At 31.9% G+C, this 19814-nt stretch overlaps 1 protein-coding gene and 1 long non-coding RNA gene across 2 annotated transcripts in view; one reads left to right on the top strand and one right to left on the bottom strand.

Annotated features, from left to right (window-relative positions):
- The window catches only part of CSMD3 (CUB and Sushi multiple domains 3), a 1170241-nt gene that overhangs the window by 1096417 nt on the left and 54010 nt on the right, over nt 1-19814 (top strand). The window contains exons 52-58 of the mRNA XM_049093360.1: nt 36-230; nt 3418-3591; nt 10179-10352; nt 12878-13051; nt 14883-15068; nt 17006-17179; nt 19223-19405. Coding sequence (XP_048949317.1) covers nt 36-230; nt 3418-3591; nt 10179-10352; nt 12878-13051; nt 14883-15068; nt 17006-17179; nt 19223-19405 — 1260 coding nt within the window. The remainder of the gene's footprint in view (nt 1-35; nt 231-3417; nt 3592-10178; nt 10353-12877; nt 13052-14882; nt 15069-17005; nt 17180-19222; nt 19406-19814) is intronic.
- On the bottom strand, nt 71-17055 carry LOC118354064 (uncharacterized). The gene is made up of 3 exons (XR_004814048.2): nt 16785-17055; nt 3503-3587; nt 71-195 (listed from the first exon to the last, which is right to left on the bottom strand). It is a non-coding gene; the product is annotated as an uncharacterized LOC118354064 (long non-coding RNA).

The following is a 19814-nucleotide window of genomic DNA, read 5'->3' as shown; positions in this document are numbered from 1 at the left end:
GAATGATTAATATTTATGTTCTTGGTTTTGTGTAGTTGTTACATGTCCAAGCATCAATTCTTTTACCTTGGAACATGGAAGATGGCGAATTGTGAATGGCTCCCATTATGAATACAAAACTAAGGTAGTTTTCAGCTGTGATCCTGGTTATCATGGACTAGGTCCTGCTTCTATTGAATGTCTTCCTAATGGTACCTGGAGTTGGAGAAATGAAAGACCATATTGCCAAAGTAAGTATCCACTCTGCTAAACTTATTTTATTAGCTATTCTTGATTGAATCGCTTGATCACTTCCTTTCCCAAATACTATTTTTTTTAAAGATTTTATTTATTTATTTGACATACATATACAGAGAGAAAACACAAGCAAGGGGAGTGGCAGGCAGAGGGAGAGGGAGAAGGAAACTCCCAGCAAAGCAGGGAGTGTGATGTGGGACTCAGTCCCAGGATTCTGGGATCATGACCTGAACTGAAGGCAGACGCTTAACTGACTGAGCCACTCAAGTGCCCAAGATAACATTATTAAAAAGGTCATTTTATCCTCATTAAATTTAAAAATTCTTTAACGTTTTTTGAGTAAATGGTCATGAAAAAAGCATAGGCTTTAAATACAGAAATCCTGTGTTAGAATTCAAAGTCTACCATTTACTACAACCTGATAATGCCTATTGTATACTTAACAACTTGCCAGGCACTGCTTTTAGCCCTTTACATGTTTCAGTTCATTTATTGCTCAGTTCTTATCCTATGAAGTAGTTGATATTATTACACTTATTTTATCAAAAGGAAACTGAGCCCCAGGTTTAATCATTTCACACAAGTCACAGAGCCTATAAATGGTAGAGAACTGAGATTCAGTCCAAGCTCTTAATCACTGTATTATGTCATGTTTATTTTCTCTGGTCCCAAATTTCTTAAACTAGAAAATTACAATAATACCTATCTTGTAGTTAATATAAATATTTAATGGTATATTATATTGAAAATATCAGCTAGAACCTGATTCACAGCATGATCTCAATAAATATTTATTGAATCAAATTGCACATATTATTCTATTTCCATGCATTCTTATAATTAAATGACTGATGTCTGATATAGATAAGCTAACTGAGCATAGGATATTCAGATGAAATATATTGAAGCCTCTTTGAACTTCCTTCTCTATATTTATTAAGTATTTACTTTGTGCCAAGAAATATGCTAGCCTGAAAATTCATTCTTTCATTTTGTATCCAATACAACTGTATAGCGTTTATGACATAAACACTCATAATCTATAAATAAACTAAAAAGGAATCAGAAGTCAAAATAGGATTATGATTATGATGACTAAGAAGTTCAACACAGCAGACAGTGGCGTAAATGTGATAAGTACACAAGTATCTACTATTATTTTACTTATGAATATTCTATTTTGCAATTTGTTTTTAATATCCATATAAGGGGTTACCATTTTTTATAAGATAATCATATTGATGAATTAAAATCTCAAAAATAGATGTCTAAACTGTACTTGTGATATTCTAAAATATGGTATCTCTACTTATAAAATTTTTCCCTATTGTTTCACATTTTCTCCTAGAAACCTTCTTTTCCTCTAGCTTCATTGTTCTTCCACTATTATTTCATTTATACAAGCATGTAGGATAGGGGTATTTCAGGGAGCTAGAAAAAAATTGTCTGCAATAAAATTTTAATTTAATCAGGCTTTCAACAAATGTTTGGTTCTTTTGTGATGATATAGAAGGGTTTAAGGGATGATCTATGATATGAAAGGGTTTAAGGGATACATAAAATGAAGTCCCTGCCTACAGGTAAGAGTTGGGAAAGATAAGGAATCTAAGGATTGCAATTCATTGAGAAAATGGAAAGAATAGCAATTTTGCTGATTCTTCATTTATTCATCTTTTAAATTAAAATAATATAAATAGTGTTATTAATATTAATAATATAGCTATTGGTATCTCTCAAAGGGTTGTTAAGAAATTAGCTCAAAACAATCACTACATTTAAAATTGTAATGCAATGATTTAAAGTTTGCAAATTTTCTTTGTGTAATGACCGCCTAAAGCCTAGATTTGAAAGCCAGAGCTAGAGCCAGCATAAGGCACTGTGGGCTTGTGGCTAAGTATTTGATTCTGGAGCTTGACCACTAAGCTTGTTTAACCTTATTAAAATTAGTTAACTACCATGTGTTCTTATCCTAGTACATGCAATTCAGATAATGACTGCATCTACCTCATAGTTGTTTTGAGAATACTTAAAGTACTAGTGATAGAATCTGATATAAAATAAGCACTAAATAAACATTATCCACTATTGTTTTTTATTTAAGAAAGACATTTCATTTGTAGCCTTTAAGTATGAAGGAGTCATAAGATCTGGGTTCTAAATGACCTAGTGGCTCAATGTCTTTTTTCAGTTTTTAAAACCTGCAAACAAAATGTTGAAATTAATTCTATCTAATGGTTTTTGTGAAAATCAAATGATATTTTACATGTAAATTTCTTTATAGACTGTGGAGAGCTCAACAAAAATTACTTATAATCACAAACCTACCTCAATATTGCAGGTTTAGTTCCAGATCACCACAGTAAAACTAATATAGCAATAAAGCAAGTCAAATAAATTATGACTTTCCAGTGCATATAGTTATATTTACACTATATTGTAGTTTATATGTGTGCAATAGCATTATGCTTAAAAAAAAAAAAACAAGGTCTATACTCTAATTAAAAAATACTTTATTGCTAAAAAGGCTACCCATCATCTGAGCTTTCAGCGAGTGGTAATCACTCATCACAGTGAAAAATATAATGATAATGAAAAAGTCTAAAATATTGTGAGAATTACCAGAATGTTACCGAGAGACACAAAGTGAGCAAATATCGTTGGAAAAATTGCACTCATGGGCTTACTCATCATAGCGTTGTCATAAGCCCTCCATTTGTAAAGGCGTTCTATCTGCCAAGGTGAGGTATTCCTATACTAAGCATTGTTTCAGATTGAAGAGGAAACTTTGTCTCAGGAATGTCAAAATGATTTTCCCATGTCACTTCATAAGGCAAAGAAATATTTGGGGCCAGTGAATTATTTTTTCTCTCATTTTGTGATTTTTTTTCTTTTCCAACAATCTGCTGAGTGACCAGATTGGCTAAGCAAAGATGCAAAAATAGCTTCGTTACATGTTGCTGTCACTCAGAAGGTTTTATGAGAACTCTAAGAGGATCAATTTTAGATTATGTCATCTATTTTCGCAGCATTTTCACATTCATTCAAACATGTTTTATAAGTGTTGATTTCAGTTGTGAATATGTCAGATCATAGAGAATTCAAAATGTTAAATGCGTGGTTTTGTTACAAGTGCACATTGACTATGTCTTCAACTGTTTTTATTTTTCTCTTGTTTACAAGTTATTTCCTGTGGAGAACTACCTACACCTCCAAATGGAAATAAGATTGGAACTCAAACTTCGTATGGCTCTACAGCCATCTTTACCTGTGATTCAGGATTCATGCTTGTGGGCTCTGCCGTACGGGAATGTCTCTCTTCAGGTCTTTGGAGTGGATCTGAAACCAGGTGCCTAGGTACAGATTTTTAAATCATTTTAATCAACCATACCCCAACCTTCACCTCTGGAAAGGAGGCAGCCCTTTTTTCATAACAAGAGGTGATCATTTATATTGACTTAGTAAGGATGCTAACCAGAATAAGTTTAACTTTAAAAATGTCTCATGGTAGAAAAGCTATAAACAGATAACTCTTGAAGTTAATAAACTAGTATTTCAAATGAGAATCTTATGTCATTAAGGAGAGACGTTTTCTTCCAGGCATGTGAAAATATAAAAAGTTGAAAACTAATTGCTGAAAATTATATGTCTGCATACTCAGCTGGATTAATCACCATAGCAGTTAATTCATTCTAAACCATAGTCCATTCTCCTTTCACTTATTTGCTTAAGGTAATGATCAAGGAGAAAAACGATTCCCACATTTAAAATCTTTCTCTCTTTTAATTTCATAAGATTTTAACATGTGTAATATTACTTTCTATTAAACTTTTTAAAATATATTTTTTCAAACTTGATTTTAGGCAAAAAGAGTTTTTAATTCATTATATATATAAAAAAAACTATTCAGTTAAAGAAACTGAAGCAGCTAGTTCTTCTTGCCCCTCCTTCTTTATTATTAAAAGAATATTATGATTTATGCTTTATCTTTTTTCAAAGACTTCAGTAATTTTTAAATATTAAAAGAATGATATGATTTATGCTTTGTTTTTCTCCAAAATGACTTCAAGATAGGACAGGAAGTACTGAATTAGACATAATGAAAATTGTTCTAATAATTATTCACTTGTCTGTTGGGAACAAGAAATCATATTTGGTTTACCAATTTAAGAATTTCTGATTATTATGAACAGGGTATTGCTAAATGTGGACAAGTTTTGTCTCTAAATATTTACTATATTTAAGACTATGAGGCAGGGCAAAAGATGTCTATAGCAATTTAGATACATACTCTTTTACTTGTAAGCTTGAATATATTCATGGTAATGCAATCATTATTTGAAACTTAAAAAGTATAGCCAGAGATTTTGATTAAAATCCTTTTATCCTCCCTTAGGCATATTTAATAGATATACTTGGAAGCCTAGCAACAATGGTTTCTTTACAGAGCATGTATATTTGAATAAGCTGTAAGAATATCATATAAAAATGGTACAATATGGAGTCTTTATATTTTTATATAGGGTTAAATACTCAAAATATTTTTAATAGCTTCTAAACTGACTTTGATTATGCAGATTTCAATTACAGATTACTTAGTCTACATATAAACTTAAAAATGTATGTGTAAATTGAATTTGAAATACTATATTTTATGGCTTTATGCCTTGAGCTGTTATTGTATATTGTGTGTTATTTATTGAATATTGCATATAGAGGGTGGTTTTATTCACCTGTTAAGAATCCTGTTTCTGTTTTTTGAAGAGATAGGGCACAAAGGAAGATTTTAAGAAAACGTTACCTCTCAGTCTATGAAGACAACATCATCATCCATTGCAGAGGATGTGGTGTTGACATTCAATATGAAGTACAAAAGATGTGGATAGAGGGAAAGTGCAATTGCCAAATAAGCAAATCATAAAATCTTATGCTTGAACTTGACTTCAAGGATTAATGTAGCCCAGTCATTCTCATGTTTGAAAAAAAATCTTGTCCTTATAGCCATAGATACTTTCAGCTAAGAATGGCCACTAGTAGTGCTTATAATTATTTCTCTAAATAAAGTATATTTATTCCTAATCCCCCAGCATTTTATTATGAGTTTTTTCAGTTGAAATACTTGACAGTGACACTTGACATATGGATGTCTCTATGCCCACCACCTAGGTTCTACAATTAGCATTTTGTCATATTTCCTTATCACATGTCTATCTGTTCTTCCAGGCCTCTAACAATCCATTAATTCATTTTTGGGGATGCATTTAAAAGTAATATACAGAATACAGTGCACTTTTTTGCTAAACATTTCAGTGTGCATATCATTACCAAGAATTGAATATTTCCTTACTCTTCTTGATTCTTTTTTTATACCATGACAAAATGCATATACAATGGAATCTATATCTCATAAACACACAATTAGATGAGTTTTGTCAAATGTGTATAACTGTCTAACTTAAAGCACTTTGTAGTTATAGAATATTACTATTACCTTGGAAAGGTTCCTCATGGCCCTGTATAGTCAACCTGCAGCTCCCCCCAACCCTGAGACAATAATTGTTTTTTCACCATATGTTAGTTTTCCCTTTCTAGAAATCCATACGAATGGAATTCTAAATTATATACTGTGTAAGACTTCTTTCATTATCTTTCCATGTTGCTGTGTGTATCACTATTTTTTTTAGTTGCTGAGTAAAATTCCATTATATGAATATGCCACATGTTGGTCAATCCCATATTGATAAACACCTGACCCTTGTCCAGTTTTTGGGCTATTATGAAAAAAGCTGCAATGAATATTCATGGAAAAGTCTTGTTGTGAGCATATGTATTCATTCCTCTTAGAGATTTAGGAGTAAAATTCCCGGAATAGTTCTTGTCTCACATTTTCTCCAGCATGTGGTATAGCCAGTCTTTTAATTTTATCCATTCCATTTGGTGCATAAAGGTATTTTATAGCATTTTAATATGCATTGTCTTGATGATTACTGATATAGTACAGTTTCTTGAGCTTTTTGGCCATTCGTAAATTTTTCTTTGTAAATTGGTGAAGTATCTTTTATACTGAATTGGCTTTTATTATGAACTGTAGGAGTCTGTGTATATCCTGGTTGTAAGGCCTTCATTATTATGTGTTTTATAGATATTTTCTTGCAGCTTGTGACTTGCTTATTTATTTCTTCTTTTAATGAGCAGAAATTTAACAATTTTTAAAGTCTATCTTTCCTGGTTATTGCTTTCTTTCTGTGTCTTGTTTACAAAACTTTTACTCAGCCAAAAGTCACAAAGATTTTCTTTCATATTTTCTTCTATAAGCTTTATATTTTTGATGTTACTTTCATATCTATTATTTATCTTTGGTTTATTCTTGTATGTATAATGAACAAAGTAACGTTGAGGTTGTTTTTTCCTGGAAGAGTATCTGGCACCATTTGTTGACTAGGTTTTACAATAAGTCTTGAATTTTGTATGTTATCCCTCAAATTTGTTCTTAATTTTCAAGATGACTTTAGGTACTATATATCTTTTCCAATTTCATGTAAGTTTTAGACTTAGCTTATCAATTTTTATTTTTAAAAATATATAGTAGGATTATGACCAGGGTGACATTGAATCCATACATTATTTGAGGAGAATTGACATCTAAGAATGTTGTCTTCCAATTAATAAACATAATATGTATGTTCATTCATTTATTAAGTCCTTTTTTTTTCTTTGTAATACAATATTTTGTATTTTTAGCATAGAGGTCATGTTTATTGCTAAAAATGTTTAGTGTGTTTCTAATATTATAAGTGAAATTGTTCATTTTAATTACATTTTCCATTTAATTTAAATTTTCACATCAATTATTTGTTGCTAGTATATAAAAATATAATTATTTGAAATATTTATCTAATATTCTGAAACTTGGCTAAATTATTAGTTTTAGGATTTTCTTAAAATAGGATTTTTCTACATATATATCATCTAAGTTTAGAATAGTTTTAATTTTCTGGTTTCCCAAATTTATGCTTTCTTTCTTCCTTTCTATTAATGTATTGCACTGCAATAGGGCCAACCAAACAATGTTAAATAGAACTGGTGAGAGTGGACCTCCTTGTCTTGTTCCCTATATAGGAAGAAATTAACTATTTCATTGGTAAATATGTTAGCTGGAGGTTTTTCTTAGATTTCTTTTGGCATTCAGGAACTCAGTTCTCAATGATAAGCAATGCTCTGGGCACCAACGGGGTATCCTATGATTCCATTCAGTCTGTCACTATCTACCTGGAGATAGCATCAGATTCCTTAGATTAAAGGTTTAGGTTTTGTTTTTGTTTTTAAGATTTTATTTATTTGAGGGGAACCTGGGTGGCTCATTCAATTAGGCATCTGCCTTCAGTTTGGGTTGTGTTCTTATGGTCCTGAATCAAGCCCCATGTGAGGCTCTCTGCTCAGTGGGAAGTCTGCTTCTCTTTTGCTCTCTCTTAAATGAATGAATGAATGAATGAATGATCTTTTAAAAAATGATTCTATTTATTTGAGAGAAAGTGAGACAGACTATGAGTTGGTAGAGGGCCAGAGGGAGAGGGAGAAGCAGAAACCCCACTCAGAGGGGAGCCTGGGATCTTGACTTGAGCCAAAGGCAGATGCTTAACCAATTGAGCCACCCACATGCCCCTAAACATTCAATCTTATAAGACTGCTTTCCATTCCATCTTTTGATGCCAGTCCTAAGCCTATTACCTGTGCTTCCTACTGACTCTAAATCACAGGTTCCTATGACCCAGTCCCTCCTTGTGTTTGATTAATATGCTAAAGTGGCTTGCAGAACTCAGAGAAACATTTTACTTAGATACTGGTATGTTACAAAGGGATATAACTCAGGAACCGCCAGGTGGAAGAGATGCATAGGGCAAGTTATGTGAGAAAGGTGCAGAACTTCCATGCTTTCTTAGGTCCCCACTCTCCTGAATCTTCTTGTATTCACCAACCCAGAAGCTCTCTGAACTACTTTTGGTTTTTATATAGAGGCATCATTGCTTGGGCACAATTGATTAAATCATTGGCCATTGGCAATTAATTCATCTTCTAGTCCTTCTCTTCTCCCCAGAGGTTAGAAGAGTGGGACTTAAAGTTCCAAACCTCTAATCATATGGTTGGCTGGCACTCAGCCTCCATACTTTGGTAAGATTCCTAAAGTCACCTCATTGTAACATAACAAAACACACACACACACACACACACACACGCACACACACACTACCATCATTTAGGAAATTCCAAGGGTTTTAAGAACTCTGTGCCAGAAACAGGGACCAAGACCAAATATATATTTCTTCCTATAAATCATAATATTGCAGATGCCTTTATCAGGTTGAAAAGTTCCCTTACATTCTAAATGTATTGTTAGTTTTCATCATGAATCGTTACTGAATTTTGTCAAATGCATTTTCTTCATCTATTGAAATAATCCCATTTGTTTTTTCATTTACTCTGTTTATATGTCACGATCTCTTTTACTCTGTCAAATTATAGTGGTTAATTTATTGTATATTTCTAGATTGGTTTTCTAAAAATTTATGGAGTTCTGCATCTATTTTCATGAAGAACCTTGATTTTTCATGTCTTCCAGGTTTACTATTGGGGCTGTGATTACCTCATAAAACAAATTAGGAAGTAATCCTTTCTTTTTTATTTTCTAAGAGTATGTGTAATTTTTTTTTTAAACTTAAATGTTTGGTTAAAACAGTAAAAAATATTTGAGCCTCAGTGTTTTTTGTGGAAAGGATTTTAAGAATTCAAGTACTTTTGGGGGCGCCTGGGTGGTTCAGTTGTTTAATTGTCTGACTCTTGATCTCAGCGCAGATCTTGATCTCAGGATCATGAGTTCAGGCCCCATGCTGGGCTCCAAACTAGGTGTGGAGCCTACTTAAAAAAAATTTGGGCGCACCTGGGTGCCTCAGTAGGTTGACATGGGACTCTTGGTTTTGGTTCAAGTCATAATCTCTGGGACATGGGATCCTTTGGGCTCCAGCTCAGCACGGAGTCTGCCTGACCCTCTCCTGCCCCCTCTGCCCCTCCCTTCCTGCACCCCACACCGCTGCTCATGAGCACATGTGCATGTTCTCCCTATCTCTAAAGTGAATGTATAAAATCTTTATAAAGAAAAGAATTCAAGTACTTTAATAAATAAAGGACTATTCATATTTTCTATTTTATCTTACTTTAGCTTTGGTATAAAATTTTCAAAGTATTTGCCCTTTTTTTCTGAACTGTTAAATATATTGGCATGAAACTGTCCTTCATATTACCTTATTTCTAATTTTTGTAAGCTTCTAGTGGTATTTCATTCCTTTCTGTTATTGGTAATTTTTTGCTCTCTTTTTTTTTGTGTGTGCTAAGTAGAATTAGCTAGGTAAGCAATTTTGTTGCTATCTTTAAATACTTTTTAGCTTAGGTAATGTCCTCTATTATTTTCTATTTTCTATTTCCTTGATTTCTGTAACTATCTTCAATATATCCTTTCTTCTACTTTGGCTTTATTTTCTTTTCTTTATTTTGCTTCTCTTTTTCTTCTTCTTAAGATGGAATCTTAACTCATTGATTGCATAACTTTTTCCTTTCTAATAAAACCGTTTAACACTATAAATTTTTTCACTAAACAGTTTTTAATGCATTCCTTTGATATGTTACATTTTTATTTATACACAGATTGAAATGTTTTCTAACTTCTTTTAGACTCAAGTGTTACTCGAAGTAACACATTCTTTTAACTCCTAAGTATTTGGCATTTTGCTGAGTATCTTGTAGTTGTCTTTATGTCATATTATCATGTTTGCATTATTTGTAGCATGCATGTAAATAAACTTTAAAAGTTTGGTAATGTTATATATGTATATAAATACACAAATAAAACTTAGATCACAATATTAAAAATATTACTTTCTGACCCATTTCAGCGGGTCACTGTGGAATTCCAGAGCTCATTGTGAATGGTCAAGTTATTGGAGAAAATTATGGATACAGAGACACAGTTGTTTATCAATGTAATCCTGGTTTTCGATTGATTGGTTCTTCAGTGAGAATATGTCAACAGGATCACAATTGGTCTGGTCAGCTCCCATCCTGTGTGCGTAAGTAAGCATGGCAGAAGTAATTAGAAGCCTCTGGTCTCATATAATTACCGATATTTTTTTTCTTAGGTAAGATAAACACAAACACACACGTAAAACCATCCATAAAACCATTAAAATAGAAGAAAATATTAGAATGTTTATTATTTATGTTTTATCTTAAAGACAAGAAAATAAGTTTAGCTATTCTAGTATTTAATATAAATTTATAGCAGTATTAGGTGTATTTCCCTATATGGAAGGTATATTCTTGACAAATTTTAACTTATAAGGATTTAATTTCTTGAGACCATTGTGCAGCAGCAATATTGTCATCATGTAATATTATGAAACTTTTTTTTTATGAAACTTTTTATAGTGGAAAATACTTTGGATAATTTCTTTCTAATAATTATTATGCTATAGCTGTCACATCAAAATCGGATCCTGATGGAGTATAATTAGGGAAGAAAAAACTCATCAGACATGATATGAAGAACTATTGTTCTCATTTCAGTTCCATTACTAATTATATGAGCTAATACAGATCATTTAATCACTCTAGGCCTTAATTCCCTTATATATAAAGTGAATGGTTAAAGGTATTAATAATTATCATCCCTTTTAGCTTCAAAATCCATCTTATTCTTAAATACATCAAGAATACATGTACACATCTGATGTAATTATATTTTCTCATAACAGTTTATATGAAATATTTAAAATTTATTTAAAAGTTTATTTTAAAGCACACTTTTCATTATTTTAAAATTCCTACAAAATTGTGCAATGCTATGTAATTTGGAAATTGTTTCAATAATATCTCTCATTGGTTTATCAAAAATCTATCTGATCTTTCAAGTTAAAAGATCAGATATGAGCTCACATATGAAGAGTAAAGTGGGCTGTAAAATAAAAACTTTATTATTTTTTAAATACAGATGCTCTGTGGTTTCTATGTGTATAGCATAGATTGCCCATTGTACATTTATTATGACTGTAATAATACAAAAGTAATAGAGTTGAATATTGATAATTCTTTTGCTTTGCTTACTCCCTTGATTCTCCACCAACACACTGTGTTTCACATCACAATCTCTCCTATATTGTACCAGAAAGGCATTTATCAATTTGTTTCTTCTTTTTTTCTTCCTCCTGATCATTTCCACCACAATTACTGAGATTTATATTAAAATTGGTGTTAGAAAAAGAGAATAAACACATATGTTGTAACTTTAACATCATATAATCATACTATAGAGCTTTTGGAGCCTTCAAATAAATAATGCATGGGACTTTTAGCATGGATTCAGAGGAAATATTTCATTTACTCTTGACTAATTACATCCATATTTATAGATTTCAATGTCAAATTCTAATTCAAGCAACACATATTTATTGAAGTTCTAGTTCCATGGAAAATACTTCAGGTGTTGAAATTTAATAGAATAATAGACATAGAGTTAACAATATTACTTTTCTAAGATGTGTGTGTGTGTGTGTGTGTCTGCATGCCTGTGTATGCACTCATGTACATGTGGGCATGCACACACACACACACACACACACACAGACTGATGATTTAAAGTCAGCATAATATGCTTCAGTCTGTTCTAGATTTTTTTCCCTTTCATTTAGATTTAGGCATAGCTAACTAATACCACTGTTTTTCTTGTTGAATAATTGAGACTATAAAAGAAAATTGGACCTTGGGGTAAAACTGGTTTCTTTATTGATAATTTTAACAAGAATAAGATGCAGTTAAATTTCCAAATGAGTAGGTTGACATTAACAATACAGCTGAAAAATAATTGCTCTTAGGTCATTTCAAATGTACTAAAAGTGACTATGGTTTTTCACTGTGGCCAATTATGAAGCACTATTACTGGAATTGCTCTGATTAATAGAGTGAGATATGCAATAAAACAGAAATACAGAGTGTTTGGGAAAAGCCTAACACTACATAAAATCTAGAATAGAACTATAACCCTAAAAACATTTAAGTATAGATACATTATTTCCAAACAAAATTGTGCAAAATTATCAAGTATCAATTGTGAGAAAATAAACCAGTAAGATTGATGGGTTTAGAGAGTATTAATATTAGTATCTCAAAATAGTAAGGAGAATTCTACTACACCATGCATTATTTTTATTATTTACATTATATAGTCCCATTAACTCTTCACACTTTCCTTAGCAATCTAGTATTCATAAAAATTAACAGCATAAATAATATTAAACTATTTCAAAATTAAATATAAAAAACCTGCCTTTATGGGATTTCAATTCATAAACTCAACTAGAAAAGGAAAATAGGTTCAGTATCATTCCTTTCTGCTACCAACTAGTTAGTTGAACTTCAGTCATTCCCTGATATCTTTGAATTCTAAACTGTTCCCTTGCAATAGTAAAAGTACTTTAAATATATTTTCATGTAAAAGTGATCTTCTTTTTATGTTGTTTGAAATGATTAGCTGTCAAATGATAGCTGATAACCAAATACTCTGCTTTATGCTTTTCCTCTCCCCACCCCTTGCTATTAGCTGTTAGCTGTGGTCACCCTGGTAGTCCAATTTATGGAAGAACAAGTGGCAATGGATTCAACTTTAATGATGTGGTGACATTCTCTTGCAATATTGGATATGTTATGCAAGGACCAACAAAGGCACAGTGCCAGGCCAACAGACAGTGGAGCCATCCTCCACCAGTGTGCAAAGGTAAACGTCTAATTATATTCCAGCACAGGGCACGGTGGTAATGTGTCTTTCTGTGAACACAGGGGACACCCTTTGAAACAACTCAGGCAGAATAATAGAAGTAGCTTTCAGCTAATAAAAGAAAAGGATTTAATATTGATGTCCTCTCATTAGCTATGCTTTCCTTTTTCCTTAATTTTTATCTTATGTTTTTAAAAGTTAAAATTAGCAGGTTTTATTTGGAGTGGGGGGGCTTTACAAAATCTTAGCATGCAGTGTAATATTGGTTTCTGGAGTAGAATTTAGTGATTCATTACTTATATTCAATACCCAGTCTCATCACAAGTACCTTCTTTGATACCCATCACCCATCTAGCCCATCCCCCACCCCCTTTCTCCATCAACCCTCAGTTTGTTCTCTGTTGTTAAGAGTCTCTTATGGCTTATTTCCCTCTATACTTTTTTCCCCTAGCCATATATTCATCTTTCTTAAATCCCACAATAGAATGAGATCATATGGTATTTGTCTTTCTCTGGCTGATTAATTTCACTTAGCATAATATACTTTAGCTCCGTCCACGTTATTTCAAATGACAAGAATTCATTTTCTCGATGGCTGAGTAATATTCCATTATATATATATATACACATCTTCTTTATCCATTCATCAGTCGATGGACATTTGGGCTCTCTCTATAGTTTGGCTCTTGTTTTCAATGCTACTATAGGGATGCCTGGGTGGTACAGCAGTTGAGTGCTTCTGCCTTTGGCCCAGGGCATGATCCCGGGATCTGGGATCGAGTTCAACATCAGGGTCTTTGCAGGGAGCCTGCTTATCCCTCAGCCTATGTCTCTGCCTCTCTGTCTCTGTGCCTGTCATGAATAAATAAATAAAAAATATTAAAAAAAATAATGCTACTATGAGCATTGGGGTTTGAGCATCTTGTTTGTTGTTAAGCATCTTGTCATTGTCTGTTGGCCATCCGTGTATCTTCTTTGGAAAAGTGTCTATTCATGTCTTCTGACCATTTCCTAACTGGATTATTTGTTTTTTGGGTGTTGAGTTGGTAAATTCTTCATATATTTTGAATACTAACCCTTTATCAGATATGTCATTTGCAAATATCTTCTCCCATTGAATAGGTTGCCTTTTAGTTTTGTTGATTGTTTGCTTTGGTATGCACATTTTTATCTTGATAAAATCCCAAAAGTTCATTTATGCTTTTTTTTTCCCCTTGCCTCTGGCAATGTGTCCAGTAAGGAGTTAGCAAGTTTTATTTTAACTGCTTAGCTCTGTTATCTTGTACCTATTTTATTGCTGCATATAAAAAGTCATTAAGATAATTTTACTTGTGGTTTGCTTTGTAATTAATGTAACTTATCTTTGGCATCATATTTTTTAGAGATTGAGTCCTGAATTACTATGATGCCAACACTTGGAGTTTATTTATTGTTTTTTTTTTTTTTCTATAGAAACAGATTAAAGAAATTTTTATTGTTTTTCCATTTGCAAAGAGGTATGATATAGTTCACTGTCTGATAAAGTACAACCAAATTATAATTTTTCTAAATTTTTTATGGTTTATAGCTTAAAGTATCATTCTTTACATCTGTACTTAATAGAATACTTATGGAGTTGCTATCCAAAAAATTTTGCCAAATGGTTTTCCTTTTTTCTATGTTTCAACCACATGGATCTCACTTCATTATCTAGCCTGTGAATTAATTTTATTCCTGGAATCTTTGGTTTGTTTGATTAAATTAACCTTTGAAACTCCATTTCTAATGGAAATCTAAGTTCATCTATATTCATTACTCCAAACATAACTTGCAAAATTTGTCATTTGTTTAGTGGTGAACTGCTCTGATCCTGGAATTCCAGCCAATTCCAAAAGAGAAAGTAAAATAGAACATGGAAATTTCACCTACGGCACTGTGGTATTCTATGACTGCAATCCTGGATATTTCTTATTTGGATCTTCAGTTTTAATATGTCAACCAAATGGACAGTGGGACAAACCCTTACCAGAATGTATCAGTAAGTAGATAATGTGAATTCTTCCTTGAGAAAATGCTATGGAAGCAGGAAGCAATATGGATATTTATTGTCTGATAAACTATCTAGAGCTATATATCAGAAAGCTCTTGTTTTTAAGTATTACTTTAGTTTAACTTTTGATTTTATTGTTTCATTTTTAAAAATATAGTTCCCTATATTCTTCCAATGCAATGCCCAAATGCCATTTTTATTACTATTCATGTGGTTCTTTGATTTTGAGTTTTGGTAAGGCAGATAGACTAGGAAAAGCAACATCTTTTATATTCTATGATATTACCATCCCATAAGAAGCAATTACATTTAGATTTTCTTTTGTATTAATATTTTAAATTTCATTGAAGACAATATTAGTCTTAATCTAAACGTCTACCAGGGCTTTAGAATACTTAAAGATTTAGACAAATGTGTTACTTAAAACTTACTGATTTAGACATTTATCATATTACAGACACATATACATACAAATGAGTAAATGTTGATACACATTATCTTTCGAGTCTGTGAACATTTATTTGAGTGTATTTTGTCATGTGTTGGTTGTAGAATATAATAAGGTAAATTATAGCAGATATGCATAAAATTAGAATGTGTAGTAAGGGAATAATTTAACAGAAATAATTATGTGAGAACATAGAGAAATGAACTTGACTTTGAAATATTCAGTTAGTTATTAAGTTTCAACTATAGCTATGTCTCAAAATTGATGAATCATGAAAAGAAAGAGAAGAACTTTATAGATTGAAGGAGTAGTGTGTCAAGAAATCATTGTGCAAGTAATTTTTGGTTGTACTAAATTATAAAATTATTTTATGATAATGTTTTAATTAAAGGCACCTTATATTTACAGTGTGGGATTTTTAAAAAATATTGTGACATAGTTCATGCACTAATGAAGAAACAAAACTTCATGTAGTGTTCATTAAATTTCAGCTTTGGTAGCAAATAATTCAATTGATCTTTTACTTAAAATGTATTTCGCTTCTTTTTGTAAACAGTCTGGTCTAATAGTTGACTAATTCACTTGACTTGGTGTCGCTATAGCATTAAAGTTAAAAAAATATTTCATAAGATATGTAAACGTGAACTTCTTCAGATTATCCTAGCTCTCATACTTTTAGCCTTTCTCTGTTTCCTATAGTATCTCTGGCAGTTTGCAAAGCACTCAAGGGTTTTATTAAGTTTATATCCCCTTATGTAGTGTTTAAAACTCTGGAGTCATATTGCACTCAATATTTTTCCAAGTTATAACTAAAAGGCGGTACACAGTTAGTTGCCAAGCTACCTCTAGGTTATAAAGAAAATTCTACAATGCACTAGTATTTGATTCTGCTATGGTTAGTAGTGTTTTAGTTAACTAGCCACTGAGTATTTATTTTGTACAGCATGATTTATTCATTACTGGCTGGGAATGGAATTATTCTAGACTGCATTATTAGATTGTGTGTCACATATCTATCTTCATTGCCTCTCTTTTACCTTCAGAATTCTTTCCTTTTAATTTCTGTGTGGGCTTATTTTGAATCCTATACAGCATTGTAGGTCCTTACCTAGATGATTCACCTTACTCCTCTCTTTAACTTGCATATCCTTGTCCAGGCACATACACACTTTAAACCCATGCATATATGCATATAAACACACACTCACCACCCCCACATATAATAGACTTATACTCACTCATAGATGCTTACTTACCATGTTCCTGCTAAACATGGTGAGTGGGTTAACAGGATTGCTCATGTAGCTGTAACTTCCATTTTGTTTTTGAAAAGCCAGCTTTAACATCGACTTTTGACTTCTGGAGGCTAGGTATATTTGAAGAGATAATTTACTTCTGATTTATTTTATAAAGCATGGTGCAGGTTGTTCGATAGGAGATATAAAAAAATTTTATATTCAATAATTATGTATTGTAGTGATTGACTGTGGACACCCTGGCGTTCCTCCTAATGCAGTCCTGTCTGGTGAGAAGTACACCTTTGGGTCCACTGTTCACTATTCCTGCACAGGAAAGCGTACCCTTCTAGGCCAGTCATCAAGGACTTGCCAATTAAATGGCCATTGGAGTGGATCACAACCTCATTGTTCAGGTACCTCTTGGAAAATTGGACAATGTGGGTTGGAAGTTACATTATTAAGTAATATTATTAGGAATATATATACAAAACAATAAAAAGAGATAAAATAATACATTTTTGAAAATCTCATGAAAGAAGCTGGAACATAGTTTATACATGTATTTGAATACTACTTAAGGCAATATAAATTTAGAACATAAATTAATACTCCTCTAATAGATGTTAAATTACAGGTATATGTTTTGAACTGCATTGTAGCAAACATAAATAATTAACTGGTTTTAGGATGCTACTGTGTATATAGTGCTTTTGTTCATTAAAATGAACTGTTCCATTTTAGCAGATGCAAAATGTTGTTGCAAGAGTTTTGGTTACAGTTCAGTTCTACTAAACTTTCTACATAGTCCATTGCTTAATAGCATACTTTTAAAATAAAGCCCGAAATGTTTGAAAGTAAACTAAGCCAAGTTTTATGAAAGATATTTATCTATCTTAATTTTCTTTGTTAATAGGCAATATATAACTCCTGAGTTTCTGTAACCACAATAGAATTATCTTATAATAAATGAATATTGAGGCTATTTAAAATTAAAAATTTGCTTGCAGAGTATTTAATAATTTTTCTTTTGAGCTGTTTAAGCCATTGCTCTTCTTAACAAATATCAATTAAGTTTTATATCTGTATTGTCTCCCTATTTGATACTATTTATTGTATTCATTTTTACCCATAGACTAGTTGTTGGTGTTAATGTTTCTGCCTGTTTTTAATTCATATATTGCCCATCATTTTTATATTATTTTATCTCTGTGGAGATCATGTGATGACTTACTAGATGTTGTTTTACATTGTTTTCCCTATAGAAGTAAACGTTTTGAAATGGTTACTTATTTCAGAATCTCCTGGTAATTAGTGGTTAACCTTGTGAAGTGACTGCTTGGGACTTCAAATTTAATCTACAGGTTTTTTTAAAAAAAAAAACTATTAGTTCTAATGTGACTATAAAACCGATTTTAATGAGAATTAAAACTTCTATCTTGGAGTAACTCCTAGTTAATTCAGATAACTATGCATTAAAACATAAACTTATATGCATACATCCCAGTGTATTAGGAAACTGCTACTGAATTACAAAAAAATATGCACAGAGATCTTTAAAAGCGAAATAGTGATCTTAAAGTTTTGTGTGATTAATATAACATCACATGAAAATGAGGAAGTATAAAGGATTCCAAATACACCAGGCATGTCAAAAAAGGCATCTAGACAAATAGTGTTTTCAGTGTATATGTCTTCAACTTTCTCTCTCTCTCTCAACATACAATAATACTGTGGCAACTGTGATTAGAATTATTTAAGACATGATAAAGGAACTGAATAAATCCTTAATACTAAAATTAAAAGATGAATACCGAGTCATGAACAAAATCCTTATTAGAACTTAAGCCAGAATTTTCATCTTTGTTTACAATTTATTTTTATGTTTTCATATTGGAAAAGATACAATTCATTTATCTTTGGTCAATGGCCGTTGGTAGAGAAAATCAGGGGGTGACATTTTAGGCTACAGGAAATACTATATTGTAGCATTTACATTTTCCAGCACATTACAATTCTAATTTAACACACAAAGATTTTCAGCAATTAGGAAAGTCAGAGAAAGAAACATGCAAATTACCAAGTTCAGTTTTTAATGTTAGTTTCATAAATCCATTGTCATTTGAGCTCCTAGTACCATCATTTGTAAATTTTCCATTAACTTAGTTATTAGCCAGGCTTCGGAAATACTAATGAAATGTCCTTAACCTGTTTAATAGGCCCCATATCACCGATATGGAAAGAGACTGCAACTATACTCTGCAACTGTTTTCTTTTTCATTTAGGCTTTTTTAATAACTGGAGTCAGATGGAAATGTCAATTATGATTTTACCCATTCAACCTGTCATATTAAAACACAGCATGCACGAAAACAAAAACCTACAAGAATGTTGGACTAAATCATGAACATAGGAAATGTTTAACGAAATAAATTAACTTGAACTGTACTGAATTTCAGGTGATGCTACTGGTACATGTGGGGATCCAGGTACTCCTGGGCATGGTTCTAGACAGGAAAGTGATTTCAGAACCAAAAGTTCTGTACGTTTTGCTTGTGATATTGGTTATATCCTTCATGGCTCAGAAGAACGAACATGTTTAGCCAACGGCAGTTGGACTGGAAGGCAACCAGAATGCAAAGGTAATCTAAGCAGAAAATAAATATATTAAAAGCATTGGAATTTAATGTGTATCCAAATTCAGTTGGTTACTACAGATGAAATTACTGCTACTCATGCGTCCTGTTTGCAACCACGGAAAAAAGGCAGTGGTATTCCAGTTTTACTGAAATCATCCTATAAGAGAACTATGATAGGTAATAATTATTTAAAAAATATTTCAAGGGCTATTTATACACAAGCATTGTTCACATCATAACAAATATCTCAATTAGAGAAGTTAAAAATATTTGTTAGAAGGGTTTATTTTTTTCCTTTTATCACAGTTCTTCACATTAGAGACACTATCAGGGAAAAGGAATAGATTGTTCTTAACATTACCTCAAGATCTGTTTCAGTTTTCAGGTTTGTAGAAATAGAAAAATATAGAAA

Source organism: Canis lupus, chromosome 13, assembly GCF_003254725.2.
Source record: "Canis lupus dingo isolate Sandy chromosome 13, ASM325472v2, whole genome shotgun sequence".
Classification (NCBI taxonomy): domain Eukaryota; kingdom Metazoa; phylum Chordata; class Mammalia; order Carnivora; family Canidae; genus Canis; species Canis lupus.
Note: the sequence above shows the minus strand (reverse complement) of the source record. Positions and strands in the feature narration are given on the sequence as shown.